This window comes from Antennarius striatus, chromosome 4, assembly GCF_040054535.1.
Source record: "Antennarius striatus isolate MH-2024 chromosome 4, ASM4005453v1, whole genome shotgun sequence".
NCBI classification, from domain to species: Eukaryota; Metazoa; Chordata; class Actinopteri; order Lophiiformes; family Antennariidae; genus Antennarius; species Antennarius striatus.
Window position 1 is genome coordinate 10,444,568 of NC_090779.1, and position 26,453 is coordinate 10,471,020.

The window sequence follows — 26,453 nt, forward strand, 5'->3', positions numbered from 1 at the left end:
ATTACTATTGTACACACATGAATATGAATAATGAAAAGAATATAATTCTTCCACATTTTAATTTAAAAAAAAAACAAATAACAAAAAAACCCAAAACGTGCACGCAGGACGCTTTGAGGGTACCAACTACGTACAGGGGTCTGAGAAAGCGAAAGTAAAATAGTTCCGTACTTCCTTCGCGCGTGTACGTGCAGGCGCGTGAGCGTGTGATGCGTGCCGCTGCGCTCGTCTGTTAGCGCCGCCCCCTCCCTCTGTGACGTAACAGGCAGAATGTCACCAATTGAGTTCAGTTGTAGAAATGGCAGCGCTGAGACAGGAGCATAGGTACGGACTCTCCTGTGGCCAAATCAACAAAAACACTCCGAATCCAACTCTTTATCACGTCAAACTGACTGACACCGCCATCCGAACCCTCGAAGCCTACCAGAACCTGAAGGTAAGACGCCCTATCGGCTGGAACTTCGGAGTATTTTTCTATCTATATTTTTTATTATTTTTTTTAAATCGCGTTCCAACTCAGGAAACTGAAAAATCCAAATTGGGATTTGTTCAGATGGCAATAAAGTAAATTTGCAGTAAGTCCTGAGCTCTGTGGTCCTGGACAAATGAAGATAAATCTAGTCTGTTAAGTAAAAAGCAGTAAATGCTTCGTTTATAGTACACAACAGGATATTTATCCGATTTTGTTGAATGAAGCGATGTCATTAAAACACTAACAAGCTCATAGTGAAATGTGTACAAGGAGCGACAGGCTTTTCTAAATTGTGCTTGTCTTTTGGCTCACCAGCGCGTAATTTCCCGAAAAACCAAAAGCCACTGAAGTTTATGCCAGAGATTTGTAATCGTGCCATGAACTTTGAAAAAAGCCTGTTGTTTTCTCTCCTTTTATATATATTCATCACATCTAAAAATTCTTTATTTTTTACTGTCGGCCGACCCATTATTGTCAGTCATTAAATGTTAAGAAGAAAAATCTGTTTTTGCGCGTATCGCTCTCGGGAACAAATTAATGAAGAAGATATCAAGCAAATTACGCATGTCCTCTGAGGGGGTGTGTGTTTTATTGTTTGTGTGGTCATTATTTTCTGTTCTGTCCCAGAGCAGTTCCAGATAAGAGTGTTAATCCCACAGTTTTGAGTGCGGTTGGGGGAAAGTTTGATTGAGTGTTTCCTCCTGCATTTGCAGATCCAGCTGTACAGTCCGTGTTGGACTCAGCAAGTGGTTATAAGGCTCTTGTGTATAATTGTTTGTTTGGGTTTTTTTTGCCTTTTACACGCCTGGAATCCCGCCCAGCTGCGGAGCTCATTGGTCCATGAAGCATGATAAACTCTAGAGCTCACACAGGTTGAGAGCTCAACACCAAAAGCAGGCAGGAGAGGTCACTGTAAAAGGTTTTCCAAGGACCCCCTCTGGAAAACTTCAGTCCAGTGGTGTGGGAGATCTTGTACCACTTGAATGTGATTTACGGTCTCATGACTGTGTTATAAGTGAGTGTATTCCAAAAAAAAAGAGAAGATTTACTATGCATTGAATTTTATAGTCCTTACAAAAAAAATAAAAGAATTTAGTAATTATTTTGTTGATAAAATATTACAGAATATTTACAACACTACAAAATGACTTACATGATAAACTACTTAAAATAAATTCAGGTTAATACTCTATTTTCATTTCATTATTTTATCACGACACCGTTTGTGAAAACAGTTTTATCAAGTTTTTTATTGTACATAATAGATTAATTATCAAAGAGTAAATCATTTATCAATGTCATATAGATTCATTTAAACCTATTAAACAACCTTCGGGTAGCCAGGTTCTTTGAAAAAAAATATCTAGTGCATATATTGTGTGGTAATTAGAAATATCTTTTAGCAAACTTGGAAATCTCTCTATGTCTGCAGTTTGACCTAGAAAGACACTCCTGTCAGACAGTCATTCACATGTGCAGTATGTTTCATTTGCCTGACTCAAACCACAACCCTACACAAAGTCTGGTGTTCTGTATGTTTGATTTGGGAAAATATCTAAAACACCCTATCTGTTTATTCTTAAAATAAGGAAAAAAGTCCTTGACTTTACTTAGATCCACACCAAAAATATAATGAGTTCTTTCCTGGCCCATTTCCCAGCCTTCCAAACTGGAGGAATGGAAAATAGTCGAGTAGTTTTAGGTTAATCATGCCGATGAACAAACATACAAACAAAGTAGACAGGCATTCCAAAAGTACATCTCCATCATGACTGCAAAACGCCATTCAAAGGAACCCCGCTGTAAAGATTCATTCATATTTGCTAATTCACACAATGAATAATTATATCGTCTTAAGTAATGAATACAGTGAACACTAGTCCACATACTTTGGCAGGAGGAAGCTGTTAAAACATTTTTTGCATGTTACAAAACTCGCAAACTCAAAATTTAAGCAGGAAATTTGTACATTTAACAGTGTTGCTTGAAATGATTGATCAATTATCAAAACAGATGACAACTAATATTATTTGGAGCCATGAATTAAATCGTTGATTACCATCAGTAAGAAAAAAAAGGTAGATATGTAAAGAAATATTTATAATCAAAATGTAGTATTTAAAGCTAATGGATTGTGGAGGAAACTGTAACAACACGATTAATAATAAATAAAGAATTCTGTCAATCACCAGCACAGCTGCACTTCACACGTCGTCGTCTCCAACTATTAAGCATGCATTGATTGCTACACAGTCAGATATATGCTCTTTGGTCATATGTTGGGAAAAAGATACAATACATTTGTTATGATTTAAGGTAAACTGTGGTTTTTGAAAGGTCCAGAGTTACAAACCGCGGCATGAAGGGCTTATAAAAGCACTTTTTATATAAATATACATGCTTTCAGATGGGATGCAGTCTTTCTGCAGGATCTGTTTTCAGCCTTTATTCCAAACACTGCTATGGCTCATGTCAGACTTAAATTATGGAGAGAAATCCATGCATGAAAGTTGAAACAATGGCCATTTATTTTTACTTTTAGTGTATTAGTCTTCCATTACAGTAGACATAAACACGATTCCTGACTACTGTTTCTCTTCTCCTCAGGCATCAATATCAAATCAGCCAGCGATTTGCTTCAAGGGGAGCCAGGGGGTAAGGTGTTTTGCATACACTCTCTAATACCTCAGAAATTAAATGCCCTAATTGGTTCTGATTTTCTGTGGAGGACACATGTGACAATCCCTGCTCACATCTTGCTTGATCCTCATGTATTCAGTAAGCAGCATGCATTTGCAAAATAAGTTGACCTTTTGACTTTCCAAATGTTGAGTGTCTTTCGGTTGATTTACTTTGTTGTCTCTCTTTCATTTCTTAAAACATTGAAACTCAGTCAGCCAGGGATCAAAGATGGAGAATAGGCTTGTTTGAAAGAATCAGAACCAAAGCATGAGGAAAATCTGTTATATAGTTTAGTTATGATATGCCATGTCAGTTATTCTTGACTTTATATGTATTTAAAGCAACATGGTACATAATCTAATAAAATAGCTGGTGGTGATAGCGAGAGCCTACATTCATGCAAAGTGTCTGTAAAGAAAGATGCCTGTATCTGGACAGATTAGCTGGGCCACTACTACACCCCGCCTGGTGCTGCCTGCTAGGCTACTACACATTTACCACATAATCACACCCCCCCCCCCCCCGTCTAAAAGGAGCTGTTCTAATCCCTGCAAGAGCGGATTGCATTGACGAAAGTGACTTTGCTATGTACATAAATGCTGGCCCTGTGTGCTCACATGGAAGCCCTAAGACAGGGTGTGCTGTACCCCCAGGCTGTTTGCCAGGTTACTAGGTCAGACTTGCAACTGGGGATGCTTTGTTCAGGGAGGGGGGAGGAGGTTGGGGAATTGGCAAACCCCAGGGAGCCCCCTATGTCTCCATGCCTGTTGTCTCTGTGTAGACATGAAAGATTTGAAACACAGGAATGATTCAAGAGCAGTGGAATTTTATGGAAGAGGTGTGTAATGTTCAAAACACAACTAACATGTAAGCATGTAACGAGGCGTCTGTAAAACGAGCAGCAGATTAACCTGCCTGTAAAAGTCTTCTTCTAAAGACATGTTAGTGAGAGCAGTTTAAGTGTTCTTTAACCACTGAATAGGATTTGGTGATTATATCATGGGTCGTACATTATATATTCAAATTGCTTTGCAGAATTCAAGCACGGGCTCCCTCCCCCTCTGACAATAGTTTCTGTGCTGGACAATTGGGCATTAATGAGGTAGCTGCATCTATTGGTGGTGGGGGAGGCCAGATTAAGCTATTAGTGGGGGGAGGATGTTGGTGAACATGGCACTTCGGCATACAGCATACTGACAGGATAACAATACTGATGTACTGTATTTCTCCATGCTGGATGTTCCATGATCTCCCATGTATTTTATTTCCTGGGAAAGCGTTTACTGGAGCACGTCTCTTTCTCTAAAGCAACATTGAGGCCTTGATGTCATGTGAGGTGGTTTGTGTTCACTGACAGCTGTCAGAGACAGTTGATAGAGCTTGAACCCAGAAGCCATGACTGCTTGTTTCAGATCACTGTCTACTTGGGCCACAAACCTGGCATTACCCCAGGGCTCAGCAGTATCAGGGGCTAGATTTCCAATTGAGAAATAGCACACTGAGATTTTCGCCTGCGTTTCTCTCTAACCCTGTAAAATTTAACCATAGGTATTGTCAATTCCTTGCAAGGTTCATAATCATATGAGGAAAGATACAACCTCTGCGATTCCTCTTAAACTGGTGCTTGACTGTAAAATGTGCACTGTAATTCTGTCTTGCGTATCTATCCTACCTTTGCTCTCACTCATCTAAATAGGGTAGAAACATGATTAAAACTGTGTTTTTGCAGAAAAGTGAAGCATATAGTTTGATCCATCCACTGTATGAAGGAATGAAACAAAATTTAAGAAAGGGGAATATATGATGCAAATATAAAGAAATCAACAAAGTAGATAAGACATTTTTCTCATTATGTTAAAGCAGAAGGTTGAAAAGAAATATTTTTTTACTTTGAAATACTCACCAGTGATTAAGGAATATGTTCAGAGCTGGTCTGGGTTCCCATGGCTTGGAATTTCACATCCTAGTGCTTATTTTCCTTTAGGCCTGGCAACGGCGCCTCCTTGTTGGCATGAGTTATACCCATTTAGTGAGAAATAAAACTTGTGCAAGTTCTGATTTATTTGTTCCACTGGGCAGGGTGCTCATAGATTAGGAAATATGTTTTATCCATTGTGAAAGTGCTTCATTTTTAAATTCCTGGATGGCTTCGAGCGCTATACATCCCGTTACATCATGACATATTGTTAATTGGTTTATTTTGTATGAATGAATGCAAGTTTCGTAAGTGTAACGCTGTTTCTGTAACTGTTAGATTTTTAAAAAAAATTATTTGCTGTGACACCCGTTTAATTTTCCCCTCACCTCATAAATGCTGAAATGCATTTTATGGAGTAATTGTTTTTGTTTATGGTCCAGTCTGTATTTATGTGCACAGCTGTCACATAAAAGCAGCAACGTTGGGATGAAGGGAAAGCGGAGGTGCTCTTGAAGATATTCTCGTGACGACTGTATGTGAAGGCTGAGCTTCCCCTGCGCTCCCTGCTGCCTGCCCTCTTGATTATTTTGCCATTCCCCCCATGCCTTGCATGAAACCTTGGGAGGCATCAGGACCTCTATCTCACACATGGCTGCTCTGATTCTACCCCCCTCCACCACCACACTGCTCTGCTTCACCTCTTGCTCATACTGCAAATAAGCTTTTGCAGTATGTGACTGTGTATGTGTGCATGCACGTCATTTTTTTTCTCTCCCTTTTTTTCTGGAAGCTAATTAGAATAACAATAAAAGGAATGTGGTCTGAGAGCCGCCCTCTCCCAGTGGCATAGCAGAGAGAGGCAGAGTTGTCCCATGTGTTTCTGAAAGGGCACACGCCGCTCTATTCATCCAGATGTGTTAAGCCTCTGTGTTCTCTGAGGCCCACTGTGTTTACGCAGAGGCATTTGGCTTTAGTAGCTTTAGATCGCACAGTGTATTTTAGGAACAAACCTCATGAGATCCTGCAGTTATAAGAGGACCTTTTAGTTAGCTTCTCTGTCATTTTTATGTTCTCTGGCTTCACACAAGGGATCTTTAGGGATGCTACGATGACTGTGGCAGTCTTTTAAAGTATTTTTATGTCGACAAGACTGCTGTAAAAGATCAGAAATTACTGATCCAAACTGATTTGGCAATGTAATTTATGGTAAAGTTAAAAACATATGGCTGGAATTAAAAATACAGTGAATTGAAAACAAATTTGTTTGCTCTGTTGTGGATTTGCACTATTTATTTATTTTCCAAGCTAAGCTGGGATCACCAGTCCTGAATATGAAACATCAAACTGGGAAATTGGAAATTATGAAAGGATAACAAGCACAGGCCACTGTGAATAAAGACTGTATGTTTAGACTTGTGTTGTGTTGTGTGATTGGTTGAGTTGTGCTCAATTTAACCTAACTCAAGAAGAAAGATTTACTATGAGCAACAACAAACCATTGGCATTCTGGGCTTGCGCTAGCCATTCGCCACTTCGCCATAGGCGAAGTAAATTCCAGATTGGCTACGAGGTTTTCAGACTGTGTAGCCACAGTGGCGTTCTTATTTTTACGGAAAAAAGGCTAAAACTTAGAACTTTTTCGCTTGCTAGCGCCGCTATTTCCGCTAGCTAACGCCGCTATTTCCGCCTGCCGACGGAATTTAGCCAAAGCATGCCGACGGAAATAGCCGAAGTGACCCGACGCTCCCCATGACTTCCTCTCGTCCAATGAAAAACAAAAAGATTCCTTTTTTACAAGCTAAACCTGTGAATTGGTGCACGACTAGGTGAGGATGATTGATCTGAAGAAATTAAGAATCCAGTGTCATACAGTAGAGTTTGGGTAAAAATACTAATTAATCAGCAAATGGTGAATGCTGAGAGGGGATAGCAGTGGTGACAGACCGATCAGAAGGTTTTGGGAAGAGTTTCCCCACAGGTTAATCAGGTTTTGATGTACTTCCCAACACACGATCTGTGGATTGCTAAAAGATTATAGACTACCTGTCTGCATGGAGAGAATGTCTGGTAATGGGAGTTTAGTGCCTCAAGTGATTCTGTGGAGTTGCTCCATCATAACAGCTAAACACACAACTGGTGTCACTGGGTCATCTGTGGTCGAATAACAAACATGCACAGGAAATTTTCTTCTTAACAATCCTGACTGCTAGATGCAAATTAGTGAGATTATAATGGGAGAATCATTGTACAGAAAAACAGAATCTCAGTGTGACTGTAGTTTATGTTCTTTTTTCTACACACTGGAAATACAGTACTTCCTTATCAACTGCTGTGAATGTAAATCTCCATCCCTCTTTGCACTAAGTAGAAGGCACCTACAGTATAGGGAGATGGGGTGTCGGGGTGGGGAGTGTGTTTGTTGATGTTGACAGATTAGCTCCAGCTTCTTGGAAAAAGACTGATTCTGCTTGGCATAACAGGCAGTTCCTTGGGGGATGTTCGACTGTTGCCCATCCCCATATCCCCAGTCTAACTCCCGTCAGTCCCCACCCCTCCTTCTTTAGCTTTCCTGTCTCTACCAACCCCCCTCAATGAATAGAGCCCTAAGCACAGGAACCACCATATCCACCCAACTTATTGCATGCACCATTCAGTCCGTTAGAAATCACATCTCATTGTTTTGTCATGCGTTTTTCACAAATGAGTCACAGTGGAATTGTATATCATACTGAATGGTGCTTTGGGATCGTGGATAAGATTAATTAATCTGACCCCACAGTGTGTTTGACAGGATACATGGCAGACAGTAAAATGTTTGGTTTTATTTACCATAAGGCCAATTCCTGAACCTGTGCAATCTATTATTCTATGTATTTATAACACATAACCCTAAAATAAAATGGGGATTGGGATTAGATATACTTTCTCCAGCCAGGGTCCATCCCTGTCTTCTCTGCTGGGTTGCTCTTCACATTCCAGAAGGAACACTGTTTAGGGCCATCTCTCATGCACTGTCTTCACTAGACGCCACCATAGACCCCCTCCACACAGGCTCAAACCCCCAAGTCCTCTGTGAGCCCCCCAACAACACACAGCCATACGTCCCTGCTGTTCATGAATAATCCAGGCGGGCTGACGACAGTCCATTGCACTCAGCTTTGTGGGGGAAGATTCTAGAACAAAAGATGGGTAGCTCTTAGAGCTGCTATGGCTGAGTAGACTCAGATGAGAAGACAATGGTTACTAGTGTCAGGACAGACAGAGGCAGGAGGCAAAGACTTCAATGTAAATCACATATCCATGTGCTTGCTCCCAATTCTGTGTTGCCATGCCAAATACCAGAGCCATATCCTCGCCTTCTCACTTTCGTCTGCAGAGCAAAGAAAGACAGAGAGAGACTATCCTCTCATCTTCCCCTGCAGATGTTTGGCCTGCAAAAGCACAAAACTGGAGGGGTTGTAGATCTGTCCAGTGAAGCAATTTTTTCCTTTCCTAACCAAATAGCAGGGTTAAGAAGTCTTTAACTCCATAAAAGATGACAAGCTGTTTAGACATGGCCATGGACTTAAAGATGAAATCTTACAAGGACATCATGGATGTGGTCCTTTGTCCTTGTTCAACTGCTCCTCCCGCTTTGATTTTTTTTCCACTCCAGTTCACAACTTATAACTGCTCGAAGGAATTTGACATCTCCAAACACACAGACCCTAGAGTAGCAGATGTGGATGGGCTGTGGCCCCAGAGGACATTATTGTATCGGCCTGTACGCTTCATGGGGGGCTGCATTGACAAGGTGATAACGATTGCCATTTTAGTCCTACTTGGTTGCCCCATGTTAATAGGACCCATTAATGGTGACAATAATACCCCATTAAGCTTTTCTCTTATTAATAAATCAAACAAAACTCACACAATAATAATAACAATATTATTAGCATGTGGTATTTACTACCTTCACTAGTTATGACCTGGACGAGTTGTTACGTCGTTAACCTAAACAAAGATGAGTAGGAGTAACAAGGAATTAGTAAGGAGGAAGCTGAAATGACATTAAGCAGATACACTTTACTAAACTTTAAATGAATAAAACTTGAATTCATTGTTAATTGCATTGTCCAAGAACATGACTTTCATTTTTACCGGTGCTTTAAATAAAGCAACAATTGCCAGTATGTCATGCTACTGCAAGGTACCAACTCATTCCAAAAAAGCACTTTAATCATTTATTTTCATTTTAAAAAATTGTAAGCGGTAATTTTCTGCTCCCTCCTTGTTGGTTTGCAAAAAAGAGATTAGTACCTACAGTTGTACCTCAACAACTTCATATATTTTTGTAAATATGTCCTTCTGAAATGTGTGTCACCAATCCATTTACAAAATGTGGACTGAGAAAGTTTTGGAATGCTCATAAACCCCTTATTCTGAACATCTGGAGAAATCTCTGCACATAAATGGCAAGAATGAAAACCAGCATCTAAATGCCAGTGACCGTCAACCCCTCTGGCGGTACTGCATTAAATACTGTATTTATGAACATGTTACTGTACGGGCTCTGGAAGACTATAGAAAACCTTTGTCAGCAAAAAGTTTGTTGTTGCATCTACAAATACAAGTTGAAATCATACAATGTGAAGTACCAGGCATAGATCAGTCACATGTAGAAACCCATAGACATCTCTTGGCCTGAGCTGATATCTGATGGATTGACAGTGAACAGTGTTCTTTGTGAACAGTGTTCCTCGGTCTGAGTCCACATTTCATATAGTTTTTGGTATTCATGGTTATCATGTCCTCCAGGCAAAAGAGGAAAAGGACCATTCAGATTGTTACCAGCACAAAGTTCTGCTGCCAGCATCTCTGATGGTATTGGCGGTGTGAGGGCCCATGATATGGGTAATTTGGACAACTGTGATGGTGCTGCAAATGCTAAACGTTGTATAAAGGTTTTAGGAGAACACATGCCACCATCCAAATGATATCTTTGTTGGTTTGTGAATAAGACAAGCCAATCCACATTCACCAAAAGTTCAGAATAATAGTTAGGGTACCAAACTACCCTTCTCATAGCTCACATCTTTTCCCCACTGAAAATGTGAGACACATTATGAAGCACTTGGTATGACAATGGAGACCTGTTGAGCAACTGAAGGTGTGTGTCAAGCATTGTAAAATTTCAGGAATCTCTAAAAGCTGTAGGGTTTGGGTAATGTTTAAAGAAAAGTACCTTAAGACAGCGATAAGCCTGAAATTGACCCAGAAATATGTTTAAAAATGACAAAACGTTGAAAAGTTTGAACATTAACTAAATTGTCTTTGAACTCCTTCAATTTGTGTTTAAATTATAAACATACAAATAATTTAATTATGTTTTAATTTTTTATTTACATTTTACACAAGTGTTATTTTTACACAACTGTCACAATTTACTTCGGGATGAATAAAGTAGATATCTATCTATCTATATCTTCAATACATGTATATCAATACATGACAACAAAATTAAAATATACTGTGAATGACTCACATTATACAAACTCATATATTAATGACCAGGGAATACTGGAGCTGTGCTTTCTGTGGGCTCTTATCAGCTGTCTGAACTCTGTTTGCCAATTTGAAAACTTAAAAAACCTCATGTGTTAGCTCACTGTGACTCATTAACCAAGCTGCTCACATTCAAAGACAGGGGCACACATCCAAAATCTTTCCTTCTATTTTTGTTTGTTGTTGATTGCAGGATGTGACAATACAGATTTTTCACTGTCAGTAGTTTCTCTCTGCTAGAAATCTAGATATTTGACCTCACTCACACTCACGCACACACACACACACACACACACACACACACACACACACACACACACACACACACACACACACACACACACACACACACACACACACACACACACACACACACACACACACACACACACACACACACACACACAACCTTGGGATCAAAGTAAACCTTTATATAAGAGGTCTCTGACTCAGCATCTCTTTGTAAATCTACACCTACTACTTGACTGACAGTAGCTTCAGGATCAAAAACTTTTGGGCACAAGCCTTTTCACTGATTAAACACATCAAGAGTGAGTCAATTTCATCAGGATTAGAGAGATAATGATGAGAAAGGCAACTTGTAACCAACAAGCTGTGATCATTAGTGCTTTCCCAAGTGTCTGTTTAAAGTAATCTATAAACCTCTAGTGTTTGAGACCACAGCTTGAGTTTGTTGGTGTAGTTAGTATTCACTGAAAATGTTACCTATTGTCCAGATATACAGTATAATACCAGACGTGATTAAGAGAGAAACATTTGCATTAACAGCAAACTAAAATGGCAAGTTAGGAGAATTTATGTTGATTTTGATATTGACGCTCTGGTTGGTTGGTCAGTGCGTGATCACACTCTAACCGACTGCTTCTGTATATTGTGAATCAGCAAAGCCTCTTTAAACCGGGTGCTGGTTCTAGTCCCCTAAAGAGTTGGCTATCTAACAACCAATCTGGCTTTCCTCTGGCTAGAGAGGCACTAGAGCTTCAAATAGTGGCTTTTTCTGTTTAATTTCTTGCTGTTTTGTCAAATACCACTTTGCAAGGAGGCATTTTTCTTGTTGTTAAGTCATAATGTCCATTTTTACAGTTGTTTTCTACAATATGCTACGATATCTTTGTTTTTAGAAGTGATGGACATGACTTTCTGACTGGTTTTAACACCTCAGCCTCTGACGTAACTGATTCTGGTCTGTACACCAGCAAGGAATCCTTTTCACCCTGGCACTAGCTCTTCTGGCTGAGAGTTGGTCTTTGGCTGTGGAAACACAGGGAGTTGGTTTCAGGTCAGGCACTGAAGCAGACATATGGGACTGTCTTGGTAGAAAAGGGGTATATTCTTGGTTAGGACACTTTCTACCCAATTGTTATCAAAAGTCAACACAAGTTGTACGAGAAGAACTGAACTCTAAGAGCAGTGTTACCTGTGAGGTTCTATCCCTTTCAGCAGTCTGCAGAGAAAGACTTGCGTTTGTTGCTTTATGCTACTGTTAAATTTATATATGATGGTGCTGTCCATTGTCCCATGTTGTCCCATTTCTTGCTTGCAGTTGTCTTTACAGCTCTTGGCTGTTCAGTTGATCCCTTATGAATTGCTTTGTGCAACTGGCAATTAATATGTGTGCATGTGTGAAATAATATAATTCTCTTTCACAACTAATGATGCTATGAGAACATCTCTATTGCTGAAAAACACACCATTTAAAGTGTGCATTAACATAGTGCAGCACTTTATTAATTATTTTAACAGGGTGTAACGGGTAATTGTTGTAAGCAAGCGTTCAGTTTTGCTGTTGGGGTTGATGTTAGCTAATGGTAGCAAATAACACTTTGCAGCTTCTAGTATTGACTCAGTTTATTGCCTTTTTTTCTTTTTACTGTTACACTTAAGGCAGACTGTCAACAAAATTTTCCAGGATCACTTTCACGAAATATTTCACTAAAAGGCAGGAACTCATTTCAGATCTTCAGCAATAACATTGTAATTAGGTGCTTTTGCTGCTTACTATTCCTCTCTGGTTTTTGTGCTAAAATCAGCTTACAAGTGGCAGTAGCTTTGTATTTACTGTACAGATATATGAAAATTACAACAAAATCTTGTTTTCCAAATGGTATTTATTTTCATTTGGGAATTATTTATATTTTTCATTTTCGTTTTTTCTCTTGCTGCACTTTCAGGTTTAAGATTGTGACCCTGGCATTAGAAGCACAAGCTACACTTCTTGACTGCTTGCAGTCAGGAACTGGGAACTTATGGGTTAAATGACATATGGTTATGAAGCTGTGAATAAAAGAGGAATGACCTCCGAGCAGTCTGACCTAAGTGACATTGATTAGAATTAGAATGTGAAGTGTGCACGGTGGCATGGAAGGGGTTGACAGGCAAACCTAAAGCATGGCTGGAGGGGGCTCATCCTGCTGAAAGAGAGGACATGGTGGCACTATTACTATTCTTAATGTGTAAATTTTTATTCTAATTTTACGATAAAACAGCATTTTATGCATCAGGTCTCTTCATAAAAAAAATCTAAATAAGTTTTTCTGCCTTTCTATATGTCAATAGCCACACTTGTTGAGCTGTTGCTTTTTATCTTGGTCATTGCAATCACTACTTCTGTCTTCTTAGCTTGCCTCTTTTCTTGTCCCTGCTTTCGTTGATGCTTTGTTTATCTAAAAGCCCTTAATAACCTTAAAAGCAAAATGGGCATACGTATGGATCTTCTTTAACACGTTAAGGGAATGGCCAGACATAAATAGGTCAGAATTAATGGTCAGCAGTGTGTCTCGAGTGTCCGTGGCCTTGTGGGCTGCTTTGCATTTTATGTTGACATGGGTGTGTGTGTGTGCACATGAGCGAAAGCTGGGAGAGGATGGGGGTAGGGTGAATGGTGAGCATTGGCTTTTAGAAGAGGAGGAGGGGTGTAGAGGAGAGAAGCTGTTCATTGGCTCTAAACTGCAAAAAAAAAAACCTCTTGACGGCTTTGCTGCATGACTGGACATTTGTGACAGTTATAGTTCAGCTGCCACATCTACCACGGAAACAGCATGACTTAGAAGTAACTTATTGGGAGCATTTTTGTTGTTGTTGTTATTTTAGATCTGACCACAAATGCACCTGTATGCTTAACTTTGTGGTGGCGCTACAAGGTCTGCTGCAAAATTAAATAAAACAGGAGAAACTAGAGCTATTGAAACCACTGCGACTCATTGGCAACCAAGAAGCTATTTGTGCTTGCAATGCATGATGGTTATTAATCAAGTTTCTGTTTAATCTAGGGCATCCAGTGAACGAGAGTATTAAACTGTCCATTTACAGCTGCAGGCCGAATGGAAGAGAGTGACTCGGAAATGTGTTTTAAAGGTCATATTATCTGTTGGTTAATGACTTTCTATGTTGAATTGTAGAAGTGGGTTTTTAGGTCATTCTATGTAACAGGTTTCTGATGACTAGACTCCAATCACAGACCAATCTGTTGTCTTTTATTGTGGGGACAGTGGCAGCAGACGTTATCACTCAGTTTAAAAGCCATGTGTTATCCTACTGTTAGGTTTTGTCTATCAGGCTTCTTCCGTGCCTGGTGATAAGTCATCATACCTGACCTAGGAGTTACCATGTGGACTGGGATTGGCCCAAGTGGGAGATTATTTTGGTCATCCAAAGCTATTAAAATCAATCCAATGGATTGGAAGAAAGTTTTTTTAAATAAATAATAAATCACCTCTCACCCAAGAGGCTTCTTTAGTTCTGAGAACTGATTGTGGATTGATTTAAACAGCTTTGGATAACCAAGATCTGGATAATTGAGAACATACAAATCCAAGATTATTTTGGTCATATTGACTGTGGGGAAAAAAGACCATACAAGACCATATTAGCCAAATACATTTTAATTATGTATTCTACACTTTGTTTTAATTTAAACAGTATTTTTCCATTTTGATATTAAATTGATTTGGATATATCTGGAAGAGATAAAGAAAAAAGATGCTTACTACACAACACATTGAGTCAAACTGGAACTGTAAAACTTTTAAAGTTACCATGACTTCAAGAAAATGATGAACTTTGTTTTCACTTTTCCATATGTCATATTCTGTTTTTTTTATTGATAGTACATAAAGATCCCTGTGCCGACCCCTGAATCCCCTGATGGATTCAGAGTCTTCTCCTTCTACCTGTCCAGTGACAGCAAAGACAAGCCTCAATCCAGCTTTGACTGCATTCACCAGTATGTCTCTGGGTAAATTGCACAGACTTTTACACAGTCAACCATCTCTTTGTTATGTGGCAACAGCAGGCAAGTACCATTGTATACATTTAAACAAAACTATAATAATACTCAAGGCCCATTTATGCTGCTTTTCCATATGTAAACAGATATGTCTACCCATAAACGGGCAATCCCTTAGTGCCTACACTCTTTTGTAATGATTGTTATGCTAACATTAATAAGACAGCAGTAGGGCAGTGAAGTTTTGAGAACAACAACTGTAGTGACAGCCCAGAAGAGGTTATGATAATGAACCTAATAAATATAATGTGGCAAAAGAAAAAATAAGCTTCTTGCTTCACCTTTTCTCTTTCATTGTCATATCTTTCTAGTATTGTGGCTATAGTACAAATAGTGGTGTTGCTTCATAACAGTAAATTCTCTTTCATGGTTCCACATATGTGTGAAAGGAATATAGAAGACAAATAGAAGTCTATGTCCATATCCATGTCTTTCTTCACCATAGCGCGTAAATTAGCTTTAAGTGCTTGAGGCATGTTGCCACAACAGACATTAAAGGGACAAACATAGGGTTGTTAAAAATTGGGTGTAGAACTGGAACTCTTTTGGCCTTTAGAACTAATGCATTTTACCATTTTACCAAAATTACATGCAGACAAATGTCACAGTTTGAACCAGTTTGAATAAGAGTGAAATCCTTTCAGTTTGTGCTTTTGAACCGAATGAGAAATTTTATAAGTTTGGTCTCTTTTCCTTCACACAGGGAGGGCAGGGATCAACTGGAGGGTCAAGGCAGCATTCAGGACAAGATCACAGTTTGTGCCACAGATGACTCCTACCAAACAACCCGAGAGCGCATGTCTCAGGTGGAGAAGGACATCTGGAGCCGTTCAGCAATAGAGATCAAGCCGGGGCCAAGTGAGCTTTGCTTAATAGTCGTACAGTGGTACCTGTACTTATGAAATTAATTGGTTCCGGAAGAAATTCCGTATGTATAAAATTTTGTAAGTAGAGACGCGTTTTCCATGTAAATGCCCTAATCCGTTCCAAGCCCCCAAAAATTCCGACATAAATGTGTTATAAAGCATGAAAATGCATCAAAACATGTAAAAAATACATGTTACGATTAGATTATTGTAAGGTAAATGAGAGTTGTGCATAACATAAACAACAAAGAATTGAGTAAAGAATAAAAATGATGGTCATTTACCTTTTAACTGCTGTCCCCATTGTTTTTTGCCCTCTTTGGTTCATGCGCTCCTGCCTCACGATGCCAAACAACAGAGTGAATTACAGTCCTCCTTTTGAACTTCTCCAACCACCGACACGATGCCTTAAACTCCTGGTGTTTTATAGCTTCCTTTGGTTTAATAACGTGGCGATTGTAGATGCATTATGGGCGTATTCTTTGGGGAGATTAACCAAACGCATCCCTTTCTCATGCTTTTCTATGATCTCTTGCTTTGTTTGTATGGACAAAATAACCCTTTTCTTCGTCTTTTCTTTTCCTCTTTTCTCCGTCACTTTCTTAGGGTCCATAGTGAATACTCAAAAAGCTAATATATTTGCGCAAAACTATCAGAACACCTCACGGGTCGAGGGCCGAATGATGAGAACCCTGCACAAACACCGATTTAGCTCCACACAGAGGTCCCTCTTAGCCAATGGGATGCCAGGAAGATATTAGGTGATAGCCAATGGCAGAGCAGCTATGAGAATGTTGCGTTCAGCAACCTGTGGGAGCTGCGAGTATCAGCCCATACTGTATTTTTACCTTTCGTAAGTCAAAATTTCTTCGTAACTAGAAGCAATATTTTCCTGCTGAGAAGTTTCGTAAGTAGAAAATTTCGTAAGTAGAGACATTCGTAAGTAGAGGTACCACTTTTTATAGATTTTGTTCTATCTTCCAGCCTTTAAAACACGTAAGGATCAAGGACAGATACCTGGAGAGTTTTCATGTTCCAGGAAGCTTCTAAACCAATGCTTCTCACCATTTCACCCTGCCATATGGCGTGGAAGTTATCACATAATTGATCAAAGTGCTGGCTTGTAATTATTCATGTGAGGAGCAAGCCTCTCTTTCGTGTAATTTTCCTTTCATTCTGACCAGATTGCTCAGGCACTGTGCCAGCCTGCCTGCCAGCACCATTAATGTGATTAAGTTTTTCAGAAATATGTGTTAACAAGTCTCGTACTGACAAAGTTTTGACTAGAATTTAGTGAAATTCCAATTGATCAAACGTCTTAAATATTAAACTTAAAGGAAGGATGTTGCAATTACTGGTATTTATTTGCCACCTCAGTGCTTGAGTCTTAATTTTTGATAAAACCAGTCATGCCTTTGGTTTAGAAAATATATATCCACTGTGCTTCATGACATTTACAAGCCCCATGTCAATTTCAGTGCTCTGCATCTTTTTTATGAATGGACACATGCTTAGACATTTTTTATGGAAACCAGCTGTTGGAGCTGGTTCTGTACTGAGACCTCTACTAAATATTTAGTATGTCCATGTACGTATGTGATCCTGGTTAGAAACATGTAATTACTCATTGTTCCCTTCTAGTAGATACGAGAAAGAAGACCGAATGAGATGTGGATCACACAGAAACACAGTCGTTTGGTGGTGACTCTTTTAATGGCACACCAGCTCAGAATTACAGGTTGCAGAAAAATGTCTGCAATTTACATAATGTATGATTTAAAGTTAATTTATGTTGAAGGAGACACTGACAAATTACAACTGAAATGTGTGTGTTGCTTCTATATACAACCACAGTAGTGGAAAGCAGTCAGTGAGACATCACTGTCAGAAACTGCCTTGCAGTGCTTTGAAACTTCCCCGAGGCTCCTTTAATTTATCATTGCTGAAACATAGTGTCTCGTTTCTGCTTGCCTGAAATGTGGCAGTGCAGGTTGTTTCAGTGCAGGCGGGGTATTTTCCTAAAACTTTGGCCCGACTCAAGGTCAATGATTAAACTGCCTGTGCATTTTGCATTCTAGATTCATAGTAATATAATTTCTAATTTTATGAGGAATATTACTATAAATTCTGCAAATTTCAAAAACTAATTATTTATTATTGCTTTAAGAACACGGAAATATTCACAGTATTGATGTTTTACAATAAGTCATGAATACTTGCGATACTTCTAGCACGTCTCTGTGAAAGTTCTGTTACTATTCAACCTATAGAAACCTCCAAAGTATGGCTTAATGTTGTAATGAGATTACAGTCTGCATGAGTCTAACTGAATTAGTGCTGCAACTAGAAGAAAGGGCCTCTCTGTGTCAGTTGCTTTAGTTTCTCTGCTCCACTGTTTATTTAGCAGCAGGCGAACACGACTGTCAGCCCTTGTTTTCCTATTACAGCAACACTGCTCCTTCACACTGACACAGAAAGGTACATGACTGCATATCATTTTGAGTTGAAGGTGTTAATGTGTGGACATAAGGCTACGTATGTAAAGCAGATTACAAGACAACAGAGAAACATAATTAAGACTAAAGGAATGAGTCTTTCTCTGTATAGGAGTGTATAAGTGCTCTAAGTACTGGGTTAGTGATTTTATGTTCACTTTACTACTTAAGATAGTCATTCCGAAAGTAGCTTTGTATTTCTGCTGTGAAAATTATGATATTATAAATGGATTAAAAAAAACTTGCCCTTATCATCAGAAATGTCCTGTTGAAACTGATGAGCATCCGTTTGCTTTGATTGCAGGTAAATGTGTGAAGGTACAGAGGAAGCAGGCTCTGGTATCAGGGTCAGATAGCAGCAACAAGCACTCCCCCAGCAACAAGAGGAGCCTGGCTCTCAATCCTGTGGCACACCGACCCCTGAGGGAACGTATCCTGCATTTATTGGCCTTAAAGCCCTACCGGAAACCTGAGCTGTTCCTGTGGCTGGAGAGGGAACGGGCCAGTCTAAAGGACAAGGCTGACCTGACCTCAGTGCTAGATGAGGTGAGATTGTTGAGTAATGATACAGACGCAACAACTAGAAGAACATAGAAAAATGCTAAGATGAGTACCACCAAGTCAGTGGTTGAAACTATCAAAATAAATTAGCCCCCAAATTATTTTGCTAATGACAGCGATGAGCAGACTGCCAGCTGTAAAGCTAATCTGAAATGGTGTTGTCAGTAAGTTTATCTCAGACATATTTCCTGTGTTCGCTCTGCTTGAGTGTCCCACTGCAGTCATCAAGTGGAGACTGTGCTGCCACTTGTAGCTGTAATTAGGGCTGTGCTTTAATTATCTTGGGAAGAGAAGATTGTGTTTTGACACGAGAGGGGTGGGGTGTCTCCAACTGGGATCTGACTACTTTCTGAATTGAAAGTATTTGGCTTGCTTAAATTGTTTCAGTAGAATTAAGGATAAGAGCAGGGTTTGAAACAGTAAACAGTAAAAGGCCCATTGAAAAAAAGCTCTTGTTTTATTTAAATATGTCATAGAATTACGACATTTTGGTTTGTTTATTGACCAAAGCTGAACTTTCTGTTTTTCAGGTCGGTAAACTGAACCCTAAAGACCACAGCTACTCTCTGAAGGACGAGCTCTACAGACAAGTTCAGAGAGACTGGCCTGGATATCTTGAGGAGGAGAAACAACTCATCCACCGGCTGCTGATCAGGTTAGTAATATAGAATACTGTACATCAAAACACTTGTTTGAGAGGACTTGAAATAAATATACTGTTTACATCTGGGAAATGTACTAAAGCTACAACTAGCAGATAATTAGCAATTATCATAATAAAGAATGAAAATGGTAAAAGAAGCAACAATAACAGCACCTAAAGTTCACTGATATCCACAGCGTATTTTGTTTTTGTACTTATTACTCTTTAATGAAATTTTAGAGGTCCAGCAAGTATGTTTTTGTAACCAGAGGGAATATAGCTGTTGACTTTCTTTTTTGTTTAGACTAAGCTGAGCTATCATCTTCAGGCTATATCCCTAAAGGAATCACCATGATTAGACCAGTGCTACAGGTCTAAGCATGATATCATTGCTTTGGTCATGTCGATCCAGCTGAGTTCTTCAGAATGTAGAGAGCAATATTAAAACAGGGCACACATACCACTAATGCTGGCTGTGGACGCAGATTTAATTCTAGTGTGCATTATCCCTGAATTTTTAACAGAAATTCATGAAATATGTGTTGTTACTGGGTGTGTCAGCTCGGGGCTTAAATTCCTTTTGCATACCGAAAAAGTCTGAATGGCGACAGACACCATTTCAAGCCATCAACAGAAAAGTCTGAGTCCTGGACAACAATGGATTCGTTCTTATGGGGATAATTTTCTAAAGGTTTGAAAAGCATTGTGGGTTATTTCAGCATAACTTTATGACTCGTATGTTTTTTAATGATTCTGGGAACAGAAATGTCGAAGCAATCTCGTGAAGACCTCTACATGGCTTTAGGTTCTCTTGTCACACGTTGATCCAGGTGCTCATTCAGAAGTTTAGTCAGGTATCCAAACAATTGTTTATTGTTCATGCGTCATTGCTTCACTTTGTTATCATCAGCCCTGATGGTTTTGGTCTACCTCTACGAGAGACAACAGGGTTCACAATGTCTCCTCCGTAAACACATGACAGTTCCTGTAATTCTCGTATAGAGAGTCGTACCCATATTTTCATCAAACTCTCGGTTGATATACCGTTACTTTCCTTCTTCTTTTTTTTTTTTTTTTAAGATCTATGAAGACTTGCCTGGTAGATAATGCAGTAACGGCAGAGGGATGGATGCATTTTGACAGTGTTGGCATAAATACAAGAAGACCACTGAAGTAATGTAGAGGTCTGCTGTGATCATTGTGAAATCGGGGAGCTTTTAGATGACTACCTCTCTGCGCTGTTGAATCTCTTAATGGACACATCAAAGCAGAGGAAAATATTCACTGCATCATGTTGCCAAATGGCATTAGCTTAGAAAAGCCAATCTGAGCTTTACAGAATGAGCAGTCAGTTCACTTGTCGTCTGTCTACCAGTAAACTTGCAGGCCACACAGTATAAAACTAGAGTTTGACAACTTGTAAACACAGAAAACTTCACATTCCTGCCCTTGAGATTTCATTCTTTAAAAGTTCTTCTCATTCTAACTCTTCCTGTTGCTGTCATTCCAACTGTAATATAAATATGTTAAATTCTTCTACATGACACTCACACATACCATATGATAAAGACGGGTTTTGTCAATATACTGGGGGGTAGGGGGTGACTTGTCTGCTTGAGGAAGGAACTGTAGGAAGCAGATTAACAGCGAAGAGGGTTTGGCTCCACAGGAGGTGAAATCTGCTGCCATTGTTCTTCTTGCTGGATTGTGTTTAGTCTTTCTGGCTGCCTCATGAACAGAGACAGAAAACACACCAAACAATAATACAAAAAGTTTGAAATAATGAAACAATTTCATAATGCAGTGATTACAGAAATCCCCATCTGCATTAGTGTTTCTTCCTGTTTAGCCTTAAAGTCCAGTCACCTTGCTGTCTCCTTGAACATACAATGTTCTGACTTTCTTCAGGAAACTTCAGCCACCTCACAACAACCACCTGAAGAGCCCCCAATCCAACCATTCATTCCACAAAACCGCTGGGGACTCCCCTTGTTCACAACTCAGTCCTGCCAAGAATATCTTTGTGGTAAGTATTTATTTAAAAAAAAAAAAAGTTTCATTTTCGTTAACTCCCTTTCTTTCTTATAAGACTAAGAATAGCCAAAGGATGTCCTTTTTTACTGACTAACATGACGGGAATATGAGGCGGAAGAAGTCCTCAGATGTTGAGGTTAAATAAATGTCATATACTGTCTTCTAAGTAAAACTCCGGCATTTCAATTTTTATTTCAGTTAATACACCAAAAGTATGAGGAACAATCAGCAATGTTATTTACATGATATAGCTCATAATTTATTTGCGAATGATAAATTATTAATGAAAATACAAATATCTCAAAGTTGTACTAAAGTACAAAACATGAATACATGTAGATTCCAGCCCTTATATCTTTGTGTAAATATGAGTGGCTACTATCTAACTATAATGATACCTGGAATTTAAAGAATATTTTAGCAATTAGGTGAAAAAATGTTTTTTATTTAATTATCAAGAGATGGACGAGAAGATAGATACAACTCATTTATAGTATGGTAAGTATGTTCCATTGGTTAGTGTTAGAGTAGCTTAATATGTTGCTCTCTCCAGTATTTCTTGCTGAGGATCAGTTGACAGCGATCAAAAACCAGATAAAACTGCATGCAATTACAACTCATGACTAAGCAGTTCTTTAGTTCATAATCCTCCATGAAATTGTGAATACTGTAATCATTTTTACATACAGTATTTAATTCATCTAGCTCTCAGTAAATAACTACATTCCCAAGTATGAAACTAAAGCTTTTAAGTAAATGTGTATTTATGCACATACTGCTGGCACTTTGACAAATTTCATGAAACTTCTATTTGCACTCTTAATAATACCAATCCAGGTCAATCGTTTTGCTCTCTTTTCCCTTGTAGAAACGCCCATTACCCTCAGACGCTACAGACTGTCACACCCCCAAAAAACAAAGACTAGATCCGAGTTTGCCTCTGCAGCCGTCCTCCTGTGGTGACTGTGGCACCAGTGAAGCTCATACATCCTCCAATCATGGAAATCCTAACATGCAAGTCAAACTTGAGTTTGACAAGACCAACAATCATCTCCAGGGGAGTCCAAATCGTCTGTATTCACCTCACAAACTTTGCGGGATTTCTACAACTCCAAAAGTGGAGAGGACAGTACCAGCTCCTACTACACCCAGCTCTAAGCTGCCACACACTGACATTTGCACTGACCAACAGTTCCTCAATGGCCAACATAAAAAGAAGAGGTCCAAAAAACACAAAGACAAAGAAAGAGAACACTTAAAACCAGACTGGATCGAGACCAGTCCTGACCTGAAACAGAACCAAGAAAATGTCAAAGGTAAATGGCGATAAATATGTAGTCTCCCCTTGTCTGAAGGATTTTGTTGTATTTAATTCATGCTTTCTTTGCCATTGTGAATGTTTTAAATGATATGTTCTAGCCACAATAATTTAAGCTTTCATTTAGCAAAGAGGAAAAAAAATTCCTCAGGTTTGAGCTGAAGTCGCTGCTGGAAGCCAACAAAGAGAAATTCATACGTTTTCATTCGAGAGAACAGTAAGTGCTGTTGGGACCTGAAAAACTTTCGCTGCCTTCCAGTCCTCATTCCGTGCTCTAGTCTATTGATGATTGACTGTGGAACAGCTGGGTGACCTATGGTCAAGCGAATCAGCAGGCAGCGTTGCCTCCTGCTCTGAGCTGCTGACGTGACTGCTTGCCTTGGATCAGATCTCTTATCAGAAGCAGTCAGAGGACTCCATCAGTCCTAATGTGGTAAATTATTGCATTTGCACTGGTAGATAGTTTTAACATTTCTTTGTTTTGTGTGTGTGTGTGTGTGTGTGTGTGTGTGTGTGTGTGTGTGTGTGTGTGTGTGTGTTTGTGTGGTGTGTATTTTTCCTATCTTCAGGCCATGAGGAAGAAAAATCACCTGTCAATCGAACCTCAGTGGAGGAACTTCCTGACTATTTAATGTAAGATAAATGGACACTTCTTAACTTTATAAATTAAGTCTTGGAAACATTTCAGATTCCAATACTTGTCCCAGCTTCTGTGGTTTCACATATGGAGATTCTGATGTCATATGTCAGTGAAGACTTCAGGTTTTGGTGTCTAACCCACTGTTGTTGAGAAAACAAACCAATTCATCCCAAAAGTTCAGCTTCAAAGCATTCAAATAAACAGAAGAGAGTAAAACACATGTCTAAATGAACTGTCACAAAGCTTTCACTGAGAATCACTTTGAAAACAAATGATCTTACGTCTTATATTTATACATCTGGTCAACACATCATGGTCTTAAATATGTGATGTGGCAGGCAACTCATTTCACTGTTGTGGAGCGCCATCTAGTGGAAAGATCAGGAAACAACCACTTCATATCGGGAGATTATGTCTGCCCTAAAACATTTTGTTATCTTCTTTTTGTCCTTTACAGAAAGTACAGCAGCATAACAGCACTGGAGCAGCGTCAACAGTACAAGGACGACTTCTGTGCAGAGTATGATGAATACAGAGCGCTTCATGACCGGATTGGGGCTATCACAGAGATGTTTGTTCAGCTGGGTTCAAAGATCAACACACTCTCTCCAGGAACACAAGAGTACAAGGTACTGGTCTGGACCAGGAGCATTTAACTGCTCTCTTTTGAATGAAACAACAAAGAAAAGATCAAATATACTAACCATTTTCCTTTTTGTATTTTTTCAGCTTATGGAGGACCAAATACTACAAAAGTACAAAAAATATAAGAAAGTAAGAATTATGTAAATTCAGCCACATTTTTTTTTACGTATGAATGTATCAACTGCTCAAATGAACCCGTTCATTTTAATTTTCTACAAAAGTGTAGCAATGCCAGTATACAACATTTATGTCTTGTTAATATAGTAAATTAATTCAGAGATTAAACATCCTTTCCCGTTTTATTTTATTGAGATGAATATTCTGGTATAACAATTGATACAGCTCAGGAGTTGATCGGAAATTCTTGTGTCACACATAGATTTAATGGAGCTTGCCCTATCTGTCTGTCATTGGATAGTTTAACATCATCTGTAATCAAATTTATTATCATTTTGCATGTTCCTGGCCTTGCATATTGCCTATGCTATTAGATATTGATGTGCATTTTTTTTTCTTTTTCCAGAAGTTTCCCGGTTATCGGGAAGAGAAGAAGCGATGTGTTTACCTCCATCAGAAACTGTCGCATATCAAAAGCCTGATCATAGATTTTGATCAAACACAGGAACTCCCCTATTAAGCATCTTCTACCCTCAGACGGGTGGAATATGACTGGACCAAAAGACTCCTAATAGACCCAAAGACTGCCAGTCGCTGAGACACTTTTCACTTTATTCCTCACAGTGTGGATGGACTTGAGGATTGAGGTTGTATTTCAAAAGTGGGCTGAGACCACCAACTCGTGATCAAACGTTGCCCTTTAACAATAGGGTTTTCAATGATTCTCGCTGTAATGGCTGGAGTTGTTCTGCTGTAAAACAGTCACATGACAGTGAAAGCCAAATCTTTTTTTTTCTGAAATGCAAAATAGATGTGATCCTCTCTACTTAATTGCATTTTAATTCTAGTCTCTATCTTATCATAAAAGACATGATTTTATTTTAAAAATAAGTATTCAACCTATGGTACAGAAAAAAAGCAAATGCTACTAAAGTTTATACTTTACAGAGAAATGTGTTTGTGATAGGACAATGTTGATATAAACCATTCAATCACCTCAGTTACAGTGATAAGATCACTTAATATTAATATGGTCACAAGGTATCTCTCTTAAAGGGACAGTTCATCCTACATGACATTGGCCACAGGGTTGTGTGGATCACCTTGAGTAAACTGCCCAGGCTTCTAAAAATAGACTTTGTTGTTGAGTTTTTTAAATTCAAGTTTTAGTTCTTTGAGTACAACCAGCACCAGTGTATTCTAATTATATTCAGGAGATGGCATTGCAATGATTATTGGATATTGGAATGTCAGTAACTCAGCAAAACTGGCCAAAACCTGCAGAAAAAAAAAACACACAGCACTACAGTCAATGTGGAAAATATGTATTTTAGATTTGGAGGTGAAATTTCACTTGAAGACCAAGTGCAAACACAATTTAATACCAATAAAGACAACCTTTATTTCAATGGAACTAAAACTTTCAAAAACTAATTTCCGTCTCATCAGTTAAAAGATCACAGAATGAATGTAAAGCATAATTTGCAGAGGTAAATGCTATACAGTCTGATCCAGTTCTTTTGTCTGTGATCATAAGAGTTTTTACTTAGTCGCTTTTCTGCCAAAAATCAGTTTCCTTTTCTAAGAAGTATCGGAACATGCCAACAACATTCCTCCTAGCACCATGATAGTTTAGAGATAAGTGATTCTGCACACTTGGTTTAAATTTCACCCACACAGCGCCTACCACAAACTGCCTTTTCATCGTTAACTCAAATGTCTCTTATGTCATCACAGGTTTGTTTAGTGATGCAGATGTCACATAGCAGTCATGCTACATTTACACTAAGACTACATTTACTACAAGTTGCTCTATGAACATCAGTTTAAATGCAGCTGTAAAAAGCATGCAGGGTATTTTTGTCAGTCATCAAGCTGTTCAAATTGACACTTTTTTATTTTATTTTTACAAAATTATTTGCTTGAAGTCTTGATGAGGGATTAACTGAATGAGAATGAGTCACTTCAGTGAGTGTTACATTTTGATGATATTCTGCTGGGATGGGATAGAGATGCCTTGAACAAATTGGAGTGTGTGGAGTGGGGGAAATGTCACTGTCGGTCAGTTACTCAGATCAAACCACTTTGGTTCAGTTAGGTGTCAGAAGCAGGCTGAGCTCAAGAGCAGTTGTTCTTAACCTTGTTGGAGGAACTGAGCCCCACCAGTTTCATGTGCGCATGCACCGAACCCTTCTTAGCAACTTCGCACAAT

At 39.0% G+C, this 26,453-nt stretch overlaps 1 protein-coding gene across 2 annotated transcripts; it reads left to right on the forward strand.

The window, feature by feature from the left end:
• Positions 1-298: 298 nt before the first annotated feature.
• LOC137594102 (novel protein similar to elongation factor RNA polymerase II (ell)) lies at positions 299-26,453 on the forward strand. Of its 2 annotated transcripts, none has more exons than XM_068313356.1 (12): positions 299-436; positions 3,080-3,127; positions 14,744-14,871; positions 15,626-15,780; positions 18,588-18,829; positions 19,375-19,499; positions 21,396-21,513; positions 22,390-22,837; positions 23,409-23,472; positions 23,937-24,108; positions 24,209-24,253; positions 24,648-26,453. In XM_068313356.1, exons 1-12 carry the CDS (start codon positions 299-301, stop codon positions 24,759-24,761), a joined length of 1,797 nt encoding a protein of 598 aa, XP_068169457.1. In that variant the 3' UTR covers positions 24,762-26,453. The 2 variants fall into 2 exon arrangements, with proteins under 2 accessions (XP_068169457.1, XP_068169458.1); XM_068313357.1 differs by having other exon boundaries at positions 14,744-14,859.

Coding starts and splice junctions, on each gene's coding strand:
- LOC137594102 (XM_068313356.1), top strand. CDS start 299: ATGGCAGCGCTGAGACAGGAGCATAGGTACGGACTCTCCTGTGGCCAA. Junction 18,830..19,374: donor TGACCTCAGTGCTAGATGAG/GTGAGATTGTTG, acceptor TCTGTTTTTCAG/GTCGGTAAACTGAACCCTAA. Junction 22,838..23,408: donor GAACCAAGAAAATGTCAAAG/GTAAATGGCGAT, acceptor TCCTATCTTCAG/GCCATGAGGAAGAAAAATCA.